Source organism: Cucurbita moschata, unplaced genomic scaffold (genome assembly GCF_002738365.1).
Source record: "Cucurbita moschata cultivar Rifu unplaced genomic scaffold, Cmos_1.0 Cmo_Scf00012, whole genome shotgun sequence".
Classification (NCBI taxonomy): Eukaryota; Viridiplantae; Streptophyta; class Magnoliopsida; order Cucurbitales; family Cucurbitaceae; genus Cucurbita; species Cucurbita moschata.
The window spans coordinates 3,431,535-3,452,192 of record NW_019268528.1 but is presented as its reverse complement, the minus strand read 5'-3'; the positions used below and the strand labels follow the sequence as shown (position 1 = coordinate 3,452,192).

Below are 20,658 nucleotides of genomic sequence, written 5' to 3'. Positions count from 1 at the left end.
CATGCCCTAGGACTGCATTGTAGATGACATCAAAAGGCATTCTGTCCTTACATTCCTCAACATTGTTACCATGCTCGATTACGTCCCACACGCCTTGTGCCTGTAAGTGTCGCATCTTTATTGTCCATGTTGCGTAATTACTCTTTGTGAGTAATAAGTATTGGAGCGTTGTAGTCCCCTCATTTCTAATTTTTATCATTGTCATATCTCCTCTGGCGACTTTGTATGCTAACGACATCTGTCCAGAACCTAATTCTGATATCAAATGTTGGATATGACCCTTAATCGAAGTAACCCAAAACAAATAACTGAAGCATAAATAATAACTTTGAGGGGAGAGATTTTTTGTTCTAAGAACCTTAAACACTTATGTCTTTTAGCTCTTTTGTTGTTGTGAATATAACATATATGTGATAGAGTATATACACGGAGAAAACACTAACAAATTTATTAAACGTGTTTAAGTTAATAACTATTTTTATTGAGTCAAGCTTATTAACTATCTTAGTTTATTATTATTATTATTGAAGTCGAAGAAATTGGAGGTGGAAAATCAAACCTTTAACCATATTTTTTCATATATTTTCATTAATAGAAACAATAAGATAAAAATGAATCAAAACTTGAAACATGTATGTCCAATTAAAAGTTAAGAGTTGATGGAGATGTAATGGTACAAAAGCTAAAAGCATGAAGAATTAATGGTTTACATAAATTGGGTTGAGACTATGACCATGAAACCTTATTACAAAACTCTCTAATTATCCTAAAAATTCTACTGGATCCAATAGCTTAAAAGTTACAACAAAATAATCATATTAATTAGTTGCTATGATTTATCGTGTATATACACATATATTAATATATATGACACGTACGAAACTATAGGACACGTGTCAACATTAAATTTAACCATGCCAATAGTAAAGCCATTTACTTGGATGACTTTAGTCGAAATTCTATCTAACTTCAAATTAGCTTGCTTTCGTTCCTCGAATTCATTCCCATTCATTCTTTCATCCAAATATTTTCTTTTTCTCATCTCTATGTTTCCTCTTTTTTTAATTGATTTTTCATGGAACCTCAAGATGACGTTGCAAAGAAGAAGTAGAGATTGGTTTCATACCTTTTGAGGAACCAAAACTCAAGATAAAAGTCGTTAAAATTTGCCAGATAACTTTATCTAGTGGGACGATCTAGACGTCTTTAGAATTCGATTTCTTCATGAAACCATTTCGTGGATACCTCCAATTTCCCGTTTGAACCTCACATATCCATACCTTTTTTTCTACAAATTTTGAGATTTATTGGACAACCCGATAGAGAACTCCTCACCCTTCGAATTCTTCATGGATCCTTCTCCTCTCAATGTCATGAAACTTATGGTATCCTTTGATTGGAGCTTGATGGACCATGTGTTAAGAATTTGGAGTTTCCACCAAATTCATAAAAAAACGGACCTTATAAGTATTTCTTTGATTAACCTCGATCATGAGCTTTTTGCTTTTCATGGTCTTCCTAAAAAATACTTCTCATCATCCCATAATAAGTTTGGCATAAGTTCGAGTCATGAATTTTCTCATAGCCTCAATTGGATTTTTCAAAAAAGAAAGAAAAAAACAAGAACTTCCTATCTCGATCATGGAACTCGAATTGGCAATTATGTTTGGACAATTTTTAGCTCTCTAATCTTTCATCAAACTTGTTTGGAAATTTATCTAGAACATGTAGGATCGGTTCGAGAAAATTTGGTGGACTAGAACCTCTTAATTTATGAAAATGAGAGTGACACACCATAAATACCCATAAAGTAGAAGCTCAATTATGTTGATTTAGACACTCTCAAGCATCTATTCTTCTCCAAGATGTTCCTCCACGCTTCCTTATTTATAGCCCAAGCGTTGGTTCTCATGGAAATCTCTAGAATCGAGTTGGTTTTGAATCAAAGATACTGAAAAGCCCTTTATCTAATTCATTCTTAATTCCAACCGTTGGATCTTAGGTTCCACATGTCTATTTGTTGTGGTTCAAATTTGGAGTGACGTGGACGGGAAGATCTCCCTAAAAGTTAGATCGACTCTAAATGGTTCATTCTTAAACTTTCTAGATAAGGCAATAGCATTTTTGTAAATATCTTGAACTTCAGGTGTAGTTTCGTAATTTAATTTTTAAATATTTTATTATTTTTCTGAAAAATTAAAACTTTTCTTAAAATATTGTTTACCCATTTTTTGTCACTCATTTTCTTTCTCCCTTAAATTCATTTCATATAGAGAATTAAAAATCCGAAAAAATTCTAAAAAATTAGAAAGATGACCTTTTTGCTTTCTTTTTCCTTTCTAAATCTTATTCCAAGGTCTTGGATCCTTATATAAAAAGTTGTTAGGGCTTTGAAGTCACTTAGTCCCTTGTCCTTTGTCCTTTTACATGTGTTTTAAGGTTGATTTTGAAAAAAATTATATGTTTAAACTTTATTTTAAATTGTTGTATGTGAATATCAATTCAGATCACTGTTGAAAACGATAAGAAGAAGAGAAACAAAAGTTGAAATGTGCATGTCTAATTTAAAAAAATATATATGTATGTATGTGTATGTGTGTATATATATATATATATATATATATATATATATATATTTGTAACACCCGAACTTAGTAGGTACGAATGACTCGTTACTTTCCTTCTTAAAATTAAAAAAATGTATAATTATAAAATTATAAAATTTTATTGTAGGCCGAAATGACCAAAACTCAAGTTATTGAAGAAGGAAAACATGCTCGTGGAAAAAAAAAAAGTCATTTTTCCCCTATTCCTACTTGAGGGTCGAAAGGGTTTGGAAACAACAAGAAAAAGAAAAAAAGAGAGAGAAGAAGAAGAAAAATATTAGGGTTTTGGAAGGGACAGTTGACTTCTGGCAATTGGGAGGGAAGCGTAGACGAAAAAACTGGCCGAAGGAAAATTTATTCGAACCTAAAATAACTGAAAGTAAAAAGAGAGAGATTTGTTGAAGATGGGATGATTTGATTTTCATTCAGTTCAATACTTTAAATAAAACTTTAATCCTACAAATGGAAAATAGTGGGCAAAATTTGCCCAAAGCCAAAATGGGCAAAAATTAAGCTCTTCCATTCAACAGGGAGGGTTAATTCAAATTTTTGAAAAGTAAAAAACAATTAACGAAATCTAAGGAAACCATAGCTTTTATTTAACAATCTCCTCCTAAAAGTTGTGATATATCTACCTTATTATTTGAACTCCGATCTTTGAGCGTAGTTCTTTAAATTTTATCCGCGCCAGGGACTTGGTGAAAATGTCTCCAAGCTATTCCTTTGTTCGGATGAAATCAATCTTGATGAGTCCTCGATCTGTACATTCTTGGATGTAGTGGAATCTGATTTCTATGGGCTTGCTCCGATCATGCAAAACTGGATTTTTGATCAAGAAGATCGTAGCTTTGTTGTCCACGTATAGGATTGGTGGATCGCTTTCTCTTCCGATGAGTTCTTCCATCAGTTGCGCAAGCGAGACCCCCTGTGTTGTCGCCGTCGAAGCGGCGATGTATTATGCTTCGCAGGAAGACAAAGCAACTACATTTTGTTTTGTTGATTGCTAGCAGATCTCGCTGCCAGAGAGGAAGTAGATCATCCTGCTGGTGCTCTTACGATCATCAACGTCACCGGCCATGTCACTATCACTGTAGCCGGCCAGCTCAAGCTTCGTCTTTCCTTTCCCTGCGCTGTATCTCACACTCCAACCACTGGTTCCAACCACATAGCGCAGGATGCGCTTGATAGCCACAAGATGCTCCTCCGAGGTGCTTCAATAAATCTACTCACATATCCAACTGAGTAAGCAAAGTCAAGGTGTGTGTTTACCAGATAGCGCAGGCTCCCGACAATGCTGCGGTAATTGGTGGCGTCGACTATCGTCGTAGTGCCGGCCTTCCTTAGTTGGAGCCAGGCCTCCATTGGCGTTCTTGTAGGGTTACTGTCTGCAAGCCCAGTTGTGTCCAGCAGCTTCTTCGCATACGCACTTTGGCAGATGGTGATGCCGGTAATACTCTGTTGCACTTCAATGTCGAGGTAGTAACTGAGTAAGCCGAGATCGCTCATCTTGAAGTTTTTTGACATCTCCCTCTTGAACCTTCTGAGGACTTCCATGTCGCCTCCAGTGATTATGAGGTCGTCGACGTACACTCCCATAATCAGTCGCTGCTCGCCGTGGCCGTGCGTGTACATGCCATGCTCAAAGGCACAGCGCTTGAACTTCAGTGACAGTAGGGTACTGTCGAGCTTCGTGTTCCAGGCTCGTGGTGCTTGTCGAAGCCCTTAGAGTGCCTTGTGCAGGTGCAGTACCTTACCCGGGTTGTCGTTGTCTAAGAAGTCAGGTCGTTGTCGGACGTAGACGGTCTCCTTCAGCTCTCCGTTAAGGAAAGTGGACTTCACGTCCATGTGGTGGACCTCTCAAGAGCAATGTGCCGAGATTGCCAGCAAAAGGCGGACGAATTCTAACCTTGCCACCGGCGCAAATACCTCTTCGAAGTCCACTCCTTGCTTCCAGACGGGCCTTGTGCTTCACAACTTCTCCCTTTTTGTTGCGCTTCATGAAGACCCATTTGAGCCCTATGGCTCGGTGTCCCGGCGGCATATCCTCCAGACTCCACGTCTGGTTTTTGGTGATGGATGTCATCTCCTCCTACATTGCCTTCGGTCAGCATGGGTTCCTTTTTGCTTCAGCGAAGGTGTTCGGTTCATCTATGCTGATGGCATGCAGTTCGGCCATTTCTTCGAGCTCGCACGCTGCTAGTCTAGGTGGTTCACCTCCTCCCACTAGGTCGTCCATCCTTCGGTACCTGGCCACCAGATCATCATCGTGATCAGCATCCAGTGTCGAATCTGCAGTCTGTGGTGTTGCAAACTCCATTGGTTCAAGAGTTGCAGCTGCTGACAGCTCCGGTACCTGGCCGCCAGATCATCATTGTGATTGGTATCCAGCGTCAAATCCGCAGTTCGTGGTGTTGCAAACTCCACTAGTTCAGGAGTTGCAGCTGCTGGCAGCGGTGACAATTCCCGATGCTGCGCTCCTCCTTCTTCTGGTTCGGTAACGAGGTACTCTGCCGTGAATTGATTTGGATTCTGGTCTACCTCGATCACGTCGTTCCACTGCCAGAAGGTGCTTTCGTCGAAGATGACGTCGCGAGACACGTGAGCTCACCTCCCTGCAGGATTATAGAGTCTGTACGCCTTGCTCCCGGGTTCATAGCCGATGAAGACGACCTTCAGCCCGCTAGGATCGAGCTTGGTGAGGTGGGGATGCGCTACCTTCATGTATGCGACGCAGCCGAACACTCGGGAATGATGTACCGTTGGCTTTTTATTGTACCAGGCCTCATATGGCATCTTCCCATTGAAGCTTCGGGTTGGCAACCAATTGAGGAGATAAACGGTCGTCATCAGCAAAGACCTTGCTGCCTCGATGATGGTCTGATTTCGGCGTTCCACCACTCCGTTCTGTTGGGGGGAGTAGGGTGTTGTTAGTTATTGTTGTATACCGAACTCATCGCAGTACTTACCGAAACTTGTTGAGGTGAATTCTCCACCTCGGTCTGTTCACAACACGCGTATCTTCTTCCTGCATTCGGCCTCCGCTCGCGCTTGAATGCGTTTAACTGCCTCTGCCGCCTCACTTTTCGCTTGCAGCAGGATCAGCCACATGAAGCAGCTTTTGTCATCGATCAACAGGAGGAAGAGGGTCTTACTGCTTGGAGTCGCCGGCTTGATGGACCCACAGGTTGCCATGTACAAGCTCCAATGGCTCATCGGCGCGGTAGGATGTCCGAGACAGAAAGGGGGTGCACCTTTGATTGCCGGCAAACCGTGCACCATCTCCTCCTTCTGTAGTTTTTCTAGAGTAGGAAAGTTTAAGTGCCCGTACCTTGCGTGCCACCTCCAAGATACCTCTTCGGTCTTGGCCGAGAGACTGACGGATTGCTCCATCTCTAACTCCAAGATGTAAAGACGGTTTGTCATGCGCCGAACTTGCGTGAGCAACTGTTGTCGATCATCGTAGAGTTTGAGTAGCCCGCGCTCGATGAAAATGAAGCAAGCGGCCTCATCAAGTTGACCCAGGCTCACGGAGGAAGAGGGTCTTACCGCTTGGAGTCGCCGGCTTGATGGACCCGCAGGTATCGCCATGTACAAGCTCCAATGGCTCATCGGCGCGGTAGGATGTCCGAGACAGAAAGGGGGTGCACCTTTGATTGCCGGCAAACCGTGCACCATCTTCTCCTTCTGTAGTTTTTCTAGAGTAGGAAAGTATAAGTGCTCTCTAACTCCAAGATGTAAAGACGGTTTGTCATGCGCCGAACTTGCGTGAGCAACTGTTGTCGATCATCGTAGATTTTGAGTAGCGCAAGCGGCCTCATCAAGTTGACCCAGGCTCACGGAGGAAGAGGGTCTTACCGCTTGGAGTCGCCGACTTGATGGACCCGCAGGTATCGCCATGTACAAGCTCCAATGGCTCATCGGCGCGGTAGGATGTCCGAGACAGAAAGGGGGTGCACCTTTGATTGCCGGCAAACCGTGCACCATATCCTCCTTCTGTAGTTTTTCTAGAGTAGGAAAGTATAAGTGCCCGTACCTTGCGTGCCACCTAAAGACGGTTTGTCATGCGCCGACCTTGCGTGAGCAACTGTTTTCGATCATCGTAGATTTTGAGTAGCCCGCGCTCGATGAAAATGAAGTAAGCGGCCTCATCGAGTTGACCCAGGCTCACAAGGTTAGCCTTGAGCCTCGGGATGGAAGTAGACGTCGGTCAGCTTGCGGTGCTCACCTCCCTTGCTGATGAACTCAGGTGGGTGACCCCCTCCTCCCACATTTCCTTTCCCCCCCGTGAGACTTCTAGGGCTTCCTCGAGGTGATCGGGGACGACCGACGAAATTTAATTCCCTACCACCAGGCCAAAGCGTTTTGGTGGAGAGAGACACTATAGCATCTCTGGGGGCACAGACCATAATATGTGGCGCGCGCGGCAAAACGCCAACCAATCCTCCCCTCGTCATTGACCTTTTTATGGCAATGATGGAGATGCCAACACACGACGGCGTCTTAGAGGAGTGAGTGACCTGCCCGAGATGGACTTTACCTTTAACGATGTGTGTATTTTCGCACTTTGCATTTTCTTCTACTCGAACCTGAGACTTGTGTATTGTTAGATCAACGCTCTAACCACTTGAGCTATTCAACTTGACTATTGATAAACTTGGCTCCTCCGCAATGATATACCACCGATGGCTTCAACCTGACTTTGATACCACTTGTTGACTTCTAGAAATTGGGAGAAAAGCGTCGACAAAAAAACTGGCCGAACGAAAATTTCTTCGAAAGAAAAATAACGGAAAGTAAAAGGAGAGAGATTTGCTGAAGACTCGATTTGATTTCCATTCAGTTGAATACTTTAAATAACAACTTTAATCATAAAAATGGAAAGTAGTGGGCAAAAATTTGTGCCCAAAGTTGGCCAAAATGGCCAGCAAAAATTACGCTCTTCCATTCAATGGGGAGCGTTAATTCAGATTTTTTAAAAGTAAAAAACAACTAACGAAATCTAAGGAAATCATAGCTCTTATTTAACAGGGACAAGAAGGGAAAATTTAAGAACCACCCCAAGTCCACCATTGGAGACTAATCCAAGGCAAGAAAACTTCAAATCGAGAATTCTCTTGGGGTTGGAAGAGAAGTTTGGGTGGTGGATTCACTTATTCGGGCAAGAAACCTGAAAACACATCAAGGTATGGTTATGGTCTTTTCGTTTTGATTTTAAGTAGATCCAAAGCGTTTATTGAGTGATAGACCTTAAATCTATGAAGTGATGAACTAAAAAAGGATTTGTATAGGTTTTGGAAGAAAACTCGAACGAAAATCGAAGTCCAATCAAAGAACGGGTGTACCAATCAAGAACAGGAAACGTGAGTTTTTTAGTAACTTAGAACGTTCTTATTTCGTCTTGAGTTCAAGTAAAAATTATAAGAAAAGTATATCGGTGTTGGTGGTCTAAAACTCTACAACTTTGGGGAAGAAGCCAAATCGATCCGAGTTGTGTGCATTAAGTTACAAAATGTTAGGATCGCACAACAACGCACACACTGATCTAGATGAACACAAAGAACAGAATAGAGAAAATGCAAAGAGAACTCTGGCTAAAGATTTATATTGATGACTACAGATATGTACAGTAAGAGAATACAGAGAATATAGAAAGTACATTTTCAAAGTTATGGATATATATATGATTTAGTTTACTATATATAGCTTTACTAGATATAACCATCTACTATATATAACTATCTATCATCATAGCTATTTACTATTTATGACATTTTACTTATGTCATTTACCAAATATAGCTTACTATATATAACTGTTGACTAAGCTATAAATAAGAAGGCTCTATAACCTAACAATTCTCCCACTTGGAGACTGATCTAGTCAACCAAGAATTTCATTCTCAAACCACCACGAGCATCTTCATGGCACCATACCAATTGAGGCTTTGCACAACCTCAATATTCCAACATCAACACATTTTGTCGACATGTTTGTTGGATTTTTTTTTTTCACCCTCTATCTTCTCCAAACACATCACCATCTTTCACTAACCTACAAGTGAAATGGTATCATCTTCTGTGTTTTGTCTTTAAATGATAGACCGGGTTCCTCACCAACTGTATGACACTCTGACTATCACTATAAAGAATCTATTCGTGCTGCTTCTCACCCAATTCTTCTAGATAGTCAGTCATCCATATTGTCTTCTTTCCAGCTTCAGCTATTGCCACGTACTCAGCCTTAGTACAACGCATTTTTAAAGCCTAAACGTCATATCATCCTTGGCTTTCTCCTACTTGGTTGTATCCTCCAACTGTAGGGCCTCATCAAAGGGCTCTAGTTCTCTTTCATCAGCAACAAATAGTGTAATGAAGGTACATACATATTCGGTACTCTGATAGTACTAGATGATCTTCTCAACACCGATTCAGGTGTCACTTGCTCTACCACTGGTTCCTCTGCAGCAGTCTCAGGAGTTTCTTGAGTATCTACTACAACATCACTAGGTGATTTTTTCTACAACTCAACCTCAACTCCCACTTGCTTCATTGTCTCGGAACCTTGCTCCACATCTGGTTCCTCAACAGTAGTCTCAAGAGTTTCATGAGTATCTGCTACAACATCACTAGGTGAGTTTCCCTGCAACTCAAGCTCAACTCACACTTGCTTCGTGGTCTCGGAACCTTGCTCTACATCTGGTTCCTCAGCAGTAGTCTCAGGAGTTTCATGAGTATCTGCTACAACATCACTAGGTGAGTTTCCCTGCAACTCGAACTCAACTCCCACTTGCTTCGTGGTCTTGGAACCATGCTCCACATCTGGTTCCATTTCCAACCGCACTTTCTTCAATTCTTGGCAGTCCTTGTGAAGCTAACTCGTTTATGCTTGCTCATAACGCAGTTCTCACAAGAACCCATATCAACAGATTTCAAACCTTCTAAAACTCTTTTTGCAGCTAGCGTCTTCATTCCTTTCACGCTCATATGTCCAAGACGCCATAGACTTGAATTTGAAGCACTCTCAGCAACAGTAGCTATTTTCATACACCCTGCAGTGGTGTAGAAGTTTCAGATTTTGAGCCACGTGCTACCACTGTAGCACTCTTCATAATCTTCCACGAACTCTTCCTTAACTTTGTTGCATAACCTGTGTTGTCCAACTAACCAATAGAGATTAGATTCTTCTTGAGACCAGGAATATATCTAACATCCTTTAATGTCAACTGATTTCCTGCCGGAGTTTTTATGCAGACATCTCCTTTTTTCTTTAATCTCCAAATCTTTGTTGTCGGCAAGATATACCTTCTCGATATTTCCAAACTTAAAATTCCGGAACAACTCTTTATTTGGAGACGAATGAAAAGATGCACCTGAATCCAAAATCCAGGATTCAATCAAACTGTCCACGCTGAGGATTAGAGCATCGCCAATATCTTCTGCTTAATTTATAGAATCATCATCATCTTCAGATTTGTGATTCTGCTTCCTCTTTGGTCTTGTACAATCTGTCCGAAAGTGACATTTTTCTCCACAACTCCAACAATTATGTTTGGTCTATTTGGAGATTTTTCTCGGTTCTTTGATTTTGATTGCCCTTTGTTTGAGCCCTTCGGTTTACTTCTTCCCCATTGGTCAACACTAAAGCACTACCATATGAATTTCCAATTTCCTGTTTGCGAATACTTTTGCTAAGAACTACATCTTGAATTTCATCAAACTTCAGTTTATCAGATTCTCGAGAACTGCTGATTGCGGCAACAACAATATCCCATGACTCGGGTAAAGATGACATCAAAATCAATATTTTAATTTCATCCTCGAAATTAATTTTCACTGAACTCAGTTGACTTATGATCATATTGAATTCATTTATATGGTTAACAACAGATCCACCTTCAGACATCTGTAGATTGAACAATCTTCGTATCAAATATACCTTGTTCATAGCCGACAGTTTTTCGTACATATTCGACAGCGCCTTCATCAGATCTAACATTGTCTTCTCCTTGATGATGTTAAACGTCACGTTTCTGGATAGCGTCAACCGGATCAGCTCTAAGGCTTTTCGATCCTTGAGCTTCCACTACTCCGTGGTCATGGTATCCGGCATCACTCCCAATAGGGGTTCATGAAGACCTTTCTAATACAAATAATCTTCAATCTGCATTTTCCAGAAACCAAAATCGGATCCATCGAACTTCTCAATTCCTATCTTTGAACTCTCCATCTTCACAGATCGTGGTGACTTCTGCCTAGCTCTGATACCAGTTGTTAGGATCGCACAATAACGCACACACTCGATCTAGATGAACACAAAGAACAGGATAGAGAATATGCAAGGAGAACTTTGGCTAAAGGATTTATATTGATGACTACAGATATGTACAGTAAGAGAGAATACAGAGAATATAGAAAGTACATTTTCAAAGCTATGCCCGAATGGATATATATATATAGTTTAGCTTATTATATATAGTTTTCCCAGATATAACCATCTACTATATATAACCATCTACTATATATAGCTTTTTACCGTACATATCTATTTGCTATTTATGACATTTTACTTTATATGTCATTTACCAAATATTAGTAAAGACTAAACTATAAATAAGCATGCCATATAACCTAACTCAAAAATCTAAAAAAGATGGTTTACATTGCAAAAAAGAATTTCATAAAATATTGTTGGTTCTCTTATTATTACAAGCTTTCATTGTATAGTTGGTTGTTTCCGCCCTTAATTTCGAGTCTCAAATTTTGGGCTATGACTTATATAGTATATGGAGATGTAATGAAAAAAACCTGGAAGCATGTTATATAAATTTTGTTGAAACTATGGCAATGAAACCTTATTGCAATACTCTGCAAGTGCCCACAATGGGAATACGTTCTTGTATAGTCCATAGTGTAGCATGCATGTGTTCATAAATACTCCACTTATCTCCTGCCATATAAATAATTTTCTTTTTTAATATAATGAATTATTAATTTAACAAAAGTTATTGTTTAACCAAAACACACCTATTACAGTAACCTACCTGTTGAGGGTAATCACCATTCTCCAGTTGAGAATTAATCAATAGCTTTGCTCCACGGTGAAGAGGAGTTGGGTCTCTCTTTTCCTACATACATACGCCATTTCTTTATTATATATATAAAAGCTTTACGTACTTATAATAATTGAAGTAAAAGAGTAAAACATACCTGTTGAGAAAGGATCAAAGCTATTAAAGCAAAGGAAGTTTGAACAAGATTGGAAGAATTCCCCGGAAGAGGAATGTATTTCTTTTCTCTACATGAAATGTGACTCTCTCCCCACCCACCGTCTGGACATTGAATTTTAAGAAGAAACTCCACACCTCTTTGTAGGGTTGAGGAATTTTGGTAAGTGTTTCCAGATGCCACTAATCCTTTTATAGCGAAGTATGTTGCATAAATGTGACAAATTCCCCAATTTCCATACCATGATCCATCCTCTATCTGCGTTTCTTCCAAATACTTTACTGCTTTACTTAAAAACGTTTCTATCTCTTTCTTTCTATGACTTGGAAATAGCTTCTTAAATAGAATAAGTGCCTGGATTGACGCTAACGTGCATTCTACGTATCTAATTTTACCCATCCCATAATTTATCACAAGGAAAACAAAACAAATAATAATCAGTCCAATGCAATTTACGTGCATATAGTACTCTTAGATTGTCTACTTACTCAAGCTCTAATATGGTGTATTCGAAGAACTCTACTGGATTCAGTCGCTAAAAAAAGTATAAGATAAAACAAATTAATGATATTAATGAGCTGTCTCCACTCTTTAATTTTATTAATGATTGTTTGAGAAAATAATTATCAAATAAGGCCTTAGGTACCTCAAACCACGATGGTACACCTCCGGTAGGCTCCCAAGCTGAGACTCCACCATTTTTTGCCTATTTATTTCACAACAAAATTCACCAATTATCATTAAGTTGACAAGAAAAAGATAATTATAAATCAAATTCGAAATTACAATCCTTACTTGAAAGGATAGTATGATATTGACGGCTTCAAAAAACCATTGTGGTTCCATTGGATCTCCTACTATGTTGGAAGGCATGGTCAAAAATATCAAACAACATTGACACATCATTTGATTTATATATATATGTGAGATTAGTAAATTGATTTAAATTTTAATATCTTTTTATGGAAAGTATGAAAATAAAATAAAATACCAATAAATTTTCTGCAGTATCATCACAAACTTGCCATCCATGATCTTGATCGGAGAATGTCCAACTTCCTTTTGATATGTGACGATACATACTTCGAAAATCACTCGAAGGATTCTCTCTAACCTTTATATGAATATACGTTAAAATAATATAAACAAATATTTATTGAAATTAAAGAATTTTAGTACCTGTGATTGTTTAATGAAGTCATGCCCTTTCTTAAGTGTCTCCGAGAATTCATGGTGGAGATTTGTTGCAAGAATTGCTTGAATGGCAAAAGCAACGTCCCATGATTGACTACCAAAACTCTGCTCGTATACATATATGTTAGTCCTTTATATATTTCTCTTATTATTTGCTATGTATATTTATAACAAAGTTTCATAAATCATCCATTTAAAGGTTGGATTGTAATTGATATTTTAAGGCAAAGATTATATTTATTTGTTTATAATTAGCGAAGTATTTAATAATGGGTAATACTTACTTGCATCTTCATTCCATCTTCAGCAATCCATAAGTAATCTTTGATTCTAGCAACATGTTTCTTGTAAGCTTCCCCATTAGGATCATCGACCCAACAAGCAAGTGTGAACAATGGCTGCATGTTCAATACCCCTCCACCATATTAGCTCAATTATATTTATTAATAATAATATTATTATCTATAATTATGACCTAAAAGAAAAAAGAAGTATGAAATTAACCTTTTCAATGCATCCGATTGTAATGTAATGACTGTTATGATCTTCATAATCAATATGACGTTTAGCTATTTGAAGGGCTCTATTTCTTATTGTTTTAAAAGCCCAACTATTAAGAATGGGTTCTCCAAAGTATTGAAGAGCATCCCATGCAAGCTTCTGAAATAAAGAACGTTCAAAGCATTTGTCTTCCTACATCATCATGTCCAATTCAATCAAAGTAATCAAAGTCTCATACGGTAAATGAAATAGAAATGATCAATTTCTACCTCTACAAATCTGAAACCTTTTGAAAGGATCGATATTGATTTTCTTTACTCGTGCATTGTTGTAGGGAGGATTGAATGGGTTAGAAATGTACCTTTGCACAATAATGGCGTGTTGGATTCCATTTAATGTGATTGTAAGGTTGAGTATAGATTTCTTGGCGTAATTGAAGAATGAGAGGGGTGAGAGGTCCAACGAATCGCTTCCCAAATAAATACGACATAGGAAGAAGTGTCAATCTCGAATAGCAAAACAAAGTTCGAGGAATGAAAGGAAGTAATTTTCCTAATAGCCAAAACTCTGGAGGCATAGGGTTTGCTCCCTCCCACTCGTAAACTCCCAAAATCTACAAAGTTAAATTATAAGTTTAGTTCGTTAAATTTGAGTTACACTGTTTCAAATAAAATAGTATGGACGTATATATACAGTACTAACCGATAGCCAAATCTTTCCCCAGGACGGTATATAAATAGCACCTCCATGATCTAGAATCCATTTTCGAGCTCTAAAACACTCATCCTTGTCAGGTTCTTCCCCCAACAAACGGAGTTGAATATAGTTAAAAACAGTGCAAAGCATACAACTTTGTCCCTCAATGTGCAATCCCCATCCACCATCTTCATTCTGATGACAATATGCATAGCGAAGGATTTCCTTTCGGTGCTCTTCTGAGAATATAATGCCGAGATGTCCCGTAATATACAACGAAAATACCTGAAAAGAAAAGGGTAATATTGTGATAGAATTATATTAGATAAAATGAATAGAAAAAGGAAGAGTACCAGTGGAGGGAAGTAAAACATAGGGCCAGAGTTTTCAGCAGGCCAATGGCCATGGTGGCTTTGTAAGGCTGCAAAGAACTTGGTGGCTCTTCTCAGTGCAATGCTCGCTGTTTCCTTATTAATTATTGCTTCCTCCACTTTCACTATTGGAATTGTTTGCTTGAAATTTCGCTCTCTTAGAAACTGCATTCTCATAATATTCAATAACTTATTATAATTCCATTTCTAAATAAATTAGATTTAAATTTAGGAAAGTACAATAGGATCATTAAAGTTAGAAACTTAAAATAAATAAATATTTGAAATGATTTAAAGCCACCTGAAATTTCCAAAAAAGGTCACTGCTACATGGAACTTTGAAACGATTATGGTAATAATTTTGGCGGGCTTCTTCCACTTCAGCTCGCTCTTCTGGAGTGCCTTCATCGGGCTCGAAATCCCACGTTTGTCTTCCCATAAAGTTATTGGAGCTGAATAAGTAAGGATCATTTGCTCCTTCTCCCAACTTAAGCCTCCACATTTTCACTCTGTCAAATACACCATTCCATACAAATTTCTTCCACCTATATATAGATGAAGGTATTACATGTATATCCACATAGAAAATTATCAATATTTCTATTATACTTTAAAAAAAAATGGAATGAATTATAATATGTATTAATGAGTATTTAAACTTTTTTCTAAAAAAAAAAAATCATTTCTTTTAATATATGAGTTTTTTCAAAAGTATTTATGACATTATAATTGATAAAATTTTCAAAAGTATTTGACACTATAATTGATCAAATTTCTATGTTCAGACTAATAGTTATGGAGATGTATTTATCGAGTAATTTTTTTTTTTTTTTTTTTAATTATTAAAGTGGAAGGTTTAATTATAACTACCACCCACCCTAATAAATTCAATGTCCAATACATCCATTATTTTACTTGAATTGGTAACTCGACTATGACCCTCAATTATTAGCCCACAAATTAGTTGCATAGTTCGATAACTATATTTCTTTTGTTAAATATAATATTTTATAATAACTATAAACAACGGTTTCAAACTTTTTGTAATCGATCCCAAACTATTTTAACTTAGAGTGGGTTTGAAATAACTCAAATTTTAAGTAAATAACCTTGTTCTTCCCTACCATTCTACTAAAGGAAAAGAAAAAGAAATTGTGAAACTTTTTATATAAATAAAGAAAAATAGATAAAGAAAACAAGATCAAACTTGGTCTATATTAATGGAAGCCACTGAAATTCTTCTATCAATCCGATATTGTAGACTTAAACCAACCGAGTCATTACTAAAAACATGTTTTCTTTATGTTAAAATTTGAAAATATGTTCTAAAGTAGACAAAATAAAAATATTTTCAGTAGCACTGAAGCTAGCTGAGGCCAAGAAGGGAACGATCCTTCCTAACTATTCCTTTTATTTTTTAAATCGACGGATTTTACTAAAGGCTTTAGGGACTGAATTTCACGATGTAATAGAAGAGTAAAGTTTGAGATATACTCAAAGACTCAGAAAATATAAAATAGTAAAAAAAAAAAAATCAAAGTCAATAGTCTCAGTCGAAAGGGTATTTTAGTAATTTTATTGTGTTTAATCTTAATAGGTAATTGATGAGTTACCATTCTAGAAATGACGTGGGAGGAAAGAAAAGAAAGTAAGAAAAGGAAAGGAAAGAGAGGGCTAAGGATTTCTTGGAGAAAAAAATGAAGAAATCGTTTTCCATCTTCAGATCCGACGAGTTTGGGGCATTTTCTGGTCGACATCGTTAAAAGAATTTGCTCAAGACGTTATTGTCTATAGATTTGAACTTTTGAGTCACTGGAATCAAATCAATTCTCGAAGGAGAACCGAGAATATGATTTACGAGTTTTTAGATACTATTTCCTAAGATCCGAGAATTAAGTAGATGCAATGCTTCTAAAACTTGTTTTAACTGCATTAGGACATCATTTTGCATAAATTTTGTGAATAAATGACGCTTGAAAATATGAACACAGTTAAAATAGGGACGATTCGAAACCAAGTTAACAAGTTGTAGGGCGCACGCAAATAGTGACACGCGTTAGGCATAGAAAATTTGAGAATATGAGCAGCAAAGGCTCATACAAACATGTAAGTAGCCATTTAAAATTCTTTTGAACAGTACTTGTATGGATCACTAGGATATGGTAGCACGTGAGCATGAACCCCTTATATAACAAGAATATACAGTTTAGGACGTTGTAATGAGATCAAATAATAAGCATGATATATGTGTTATATGAGAATGTTTGAAATGCCCTATCAAAAGATTTTAGAACCGTATACTATATAATACGGATTCTGCTATGTTAGGAACTCTTAATTGAGATTGAGAACTATACTTCAGATGATTAAATGTTTTATATCCTTGCTTGAGTATTCATGAATGAATTGAGATTGACGGTTTTACTATGACCAAGACTAGGACACTTCTAGTAGACCAAGAACTTGAGCATCATGAGATGTGATTAGAGAATTGAACCCTAGTGCCCCTATAATTAGATTAGCACCGAGAGCTAGTCTAGAGTGTCCAAGATTTAAATCATTTAGATGCCTTTGTTGGATATGACTCTCGATTGAAGTATACCGAAACAAATAACTGAAGCATAACAAATAACTCGAGGGGAGAGTTTTATGTACTAAGAACCTTGAACACTTATACTTTTCATTTTTTTTTTTTTTTTGGTCAATGTCTCTAGCTAAATCACTCTAAATAAATCATAGTTCTTTCGAACCTGGCCGAGCCTGTAGTTTGTGGTTCCCTTCACACAACAGAAAAAAGGCTTAATCATCTGCGGCTTAACCATTTGATGATGCATCATTGTAGGCTTTTCCATGTGCCTACTCACCATTCCAATAACATATGAAAGGTCTAGATAAGCACGAGTCAAGTACCTCAAACTTCTGTACTTAATAGAATTCATCGAGCTTCCTTCAACATCTTTTCCAAGTTATAACTTTGCTTCCATAGGATACTTGGTCAGGTTGCACTCTGTCAACTTAAATTGCTACAACACCTTCTTAGCATAAGTCAATGGCTTTAGTAAGATACAATCTTTCCTTTGGTCTACTTTAATACCGAGGTAGTACGTGAATAATCGAGATCAATCCTCTTAAATTCTTTCATCATTTGCTGCTTGAACTATTTGATGTCTTCCACACTTGTACAAGTGATAATCAAGTCATCAACGTACATACAACTATGAATGTAATGGTCGTATAAAAGGAATATCAGCACGATCGCCGGTGACTCGCAAGAATTTAAGCGAACGCTAGAATTATCGCACCTCACTCAGACACACGCCCTCTCAACCCCCACAAAACACCAAACACCCTCACACCCTCACACCTTCGGCAACACGCTCTAGATCCACTGCAAGGGTGAAACACAGGGAGAAATGATAGAGAGAGAGAGAGAATTTGAAAGCTTTTTCGGTGAGAGCAATCCCACAAACCCGACATCAAAAACACCAACCCACACCACGAAAGGGACCACCGGCGACTGCACATACACGAGGTAAGTTTTCAAGCCTTATCAACGTCCCTCTTCATCAGAAACGAGATTTTGGGTTTTGGATTAGGTACGAGTTTTCTCCGGCGAACGTGGGTTTTGGTCTCACTCCGACAGCATCTTCTTCCACAACCCTGAGCGTTTTAACCCCTTCACGCAATCAACCCACATCCCTCTCTTCTTCGAAGATGGCTTCGAAACCACACTGGTCAGCGTTGTCTTTCGCCGTCTAACTCGTTTGTACTTTTCAGCTGCGAGCAGTGTACGAAGCTGCAACGAAACGTGTTTTTTTTATTAATATCATTATTTATTCCTTTAATGGTTAGATAAAAAGTTTTTCCTTATTTACATTCACACGATTTCATTAGTTGATTGAGTACATCCGTTTGACCATTTGACAAACACCTCGAATGGATTACCAAAGTTTTAGATGGAAATTTTTGTAGAAAATGTCCCAGATTTAGTTGGCCCCTCCCAAAACAATTTTTAAGATAAATTATATTTAAATAGTTAAATCTGTTCAGAAGATTCCAACACCTGATCTTAAGCACATTCAATATTTCAACAATTCTCTCTGTGTTATTTGAAGTGTTTTATTTTCTTCCAACAACTTCCAGTCAACGATTTTCTCTCACCGAAAAAAAGATTTTCTTGGCCGATTATCGAAATACAACATTAACCGCTTGGTATTACACATTGGAACAACATGGATCATTTGCATTGGATCTATATAATTGATTTGTCATAAAGCTTCATTTTTTTTTGATGAACTTCTCATCAAGTTCTTGAACTTTGTTCGATCTTTGGCCACGTGGTTGCTCATTTCGTTGTCTGGGTACCACATGTTGTTCTTCTCCATTTGCAAGGAGGTTTTCCATAACCTTTTCTTCATTGAGCATCAAAAGGTTGGGGGTTTTCTCAGCCAACATCAACGCGAGCTCTTCATCATCAGTGATTGTGAGGTTTGCCTCCTCAATTTGCTCCTTGTTGCAGCACTCTGTCGTATAATGCCAGTATTTTTCATAAGCATAATACTTGATCATGATCTTATCCTTCTAGGGGTTGGCATCGTCATGGATTTTTGAGGTATTGTCACGACTTCCTCTGCTACGACTACAACCTTTACTTTCCTTGTTGTGCTTGTCGTGTTCTTTTCGTACTTGAAAAAGAAGAATAAACCACATCTTTCTTTTTCTTCCGTGCGAGTCATTCCTCGTGTGTAAGTAAGATATGCTTCTTCTTCTATCTATCGTCTAGCCACGAAGTATCTACTCTTGTACTTAACATAACCAACGACCTCCTCAACCAACATGTTCTTGAGGTCGTCGAACTACACAATGGAGGTAACAATCTGCATGAATTTTGGAGGCAAAACTTAAATGAAATTCTTAACGACGAAGATCTCCTCCACCTTGTCACCTAATGAACAAATACCGATGACGATTGTCGTCAAGTTCATGGCAAAGTCGTCTATTGGCTTACTATTCTTTATATAGATAATCTCGAACTCACTCTTCAAGATCTACACCTTTGCTTCCTTTGTTAGATAAAACCTGAGTTTTTCCTTATTTAGATTCACACGATTACATTGATTCTCCGTTTGACCATTTGACAAACACGTCGAATGGATTAATGAAGTTTTAGACGGCAATTTTGTAGGAAGTGGCACCGATTCAGTTCACTCTCCGGCCATTTTTAGGATAGGTTATATTTAAATAGGAAATCTGTTCAGAAGATTTCACAACCGGATTTCAGTCAAAATTTCAGTCATTCTCTCTCCTTGTTATTTTATGCATTTTATTTTTCTTCCAACAACCTCCTGTCGACAATTTCCTCTCACCGAAAAGGAAGGATTTCCCTGGCCGATTATCAAAATACAACAAGTGGTATCAGAGCCCGGTTGAAGCCATTGGTGTATATCATTGCGAAGGAGCCAACCTTTCAACAATCAAGTTGAATAGCTCAAGTGGTTAGAGCGTCGACCTAACAACACACAGGTCTCAGGTTCGAGTAGAAGAAAATGCAAAGTGCAAAAATAAACACATCGTAGGGTCCATCTCGAGCAGACTTCGCTCACTCCTCCACAAAGAGGCCGTGGCCGACGCCCTGGCCGACGCCCTGATGACAAGCGTTGAGTTGTCGTTGACTTGATCCACACCCACATCTCTTTCAAGCCTTTACAGGAATATGGCGTTGTTTTTTATGTTGTAAAGTCAAAGTAGAGACGACATCTCTTTCACAAATATGCGAGAATTATTTCACAAATTGGTATCAGAGCCAATGGCGTATGACGGGTCAAATGCCGCTACCGCAACTAACGAAGACAAACTACGAGAATTGGAGCATTCAAATGAAAGCTCTTCTCGGCTCTCAAGATGCATGAGAGGTGGTCGGAGAAGGTTTCGAATAACCAAAAGATACCACGGGTTATACGGTGGCACAAAACAAAGCGTTAAAAGAGGTGCGATGAAAGGATAAGGCGACATTATACATGTTGTTCCGAGCCGTTGACGAGTCGAGCTTTGAGAAGATTGCCAGTG

General features: G+C 38.3%; 1 protein-coding gene across 3 annotated transcripts in view; it reads right to left on the bottom strand.

Annotated features, from left to right (window-relative positions):
• Nucleotides 1–20,658, bottom strand: part of LOC111450512 (beta-amyrin synthase-like) — a 54,077-nt gene that overhangs the window by 14,561 nt on the left and 18,858 nt on the right. The window contains exon 15 of one of the 3 annotated variants that reach the window (XM_023090693.1): nucleotides 11,411–11,456. In XM_023090693.1, coding sequence (XP_022946461.1) covers nucleotides 11,442–11,456 — 15 coding nt within the window. In that variant the 3' untranslated portion in view covers nucleotides 11,411–11,441. Of the gene's footprint in view, nucleotides 1–11,388; nucleotides 11,553–20,658 lie in introns of those variants that run through there. The other 2 variants (XM_023090692.1, XM_023090694.1) reach the window with 2 other exon arrangements.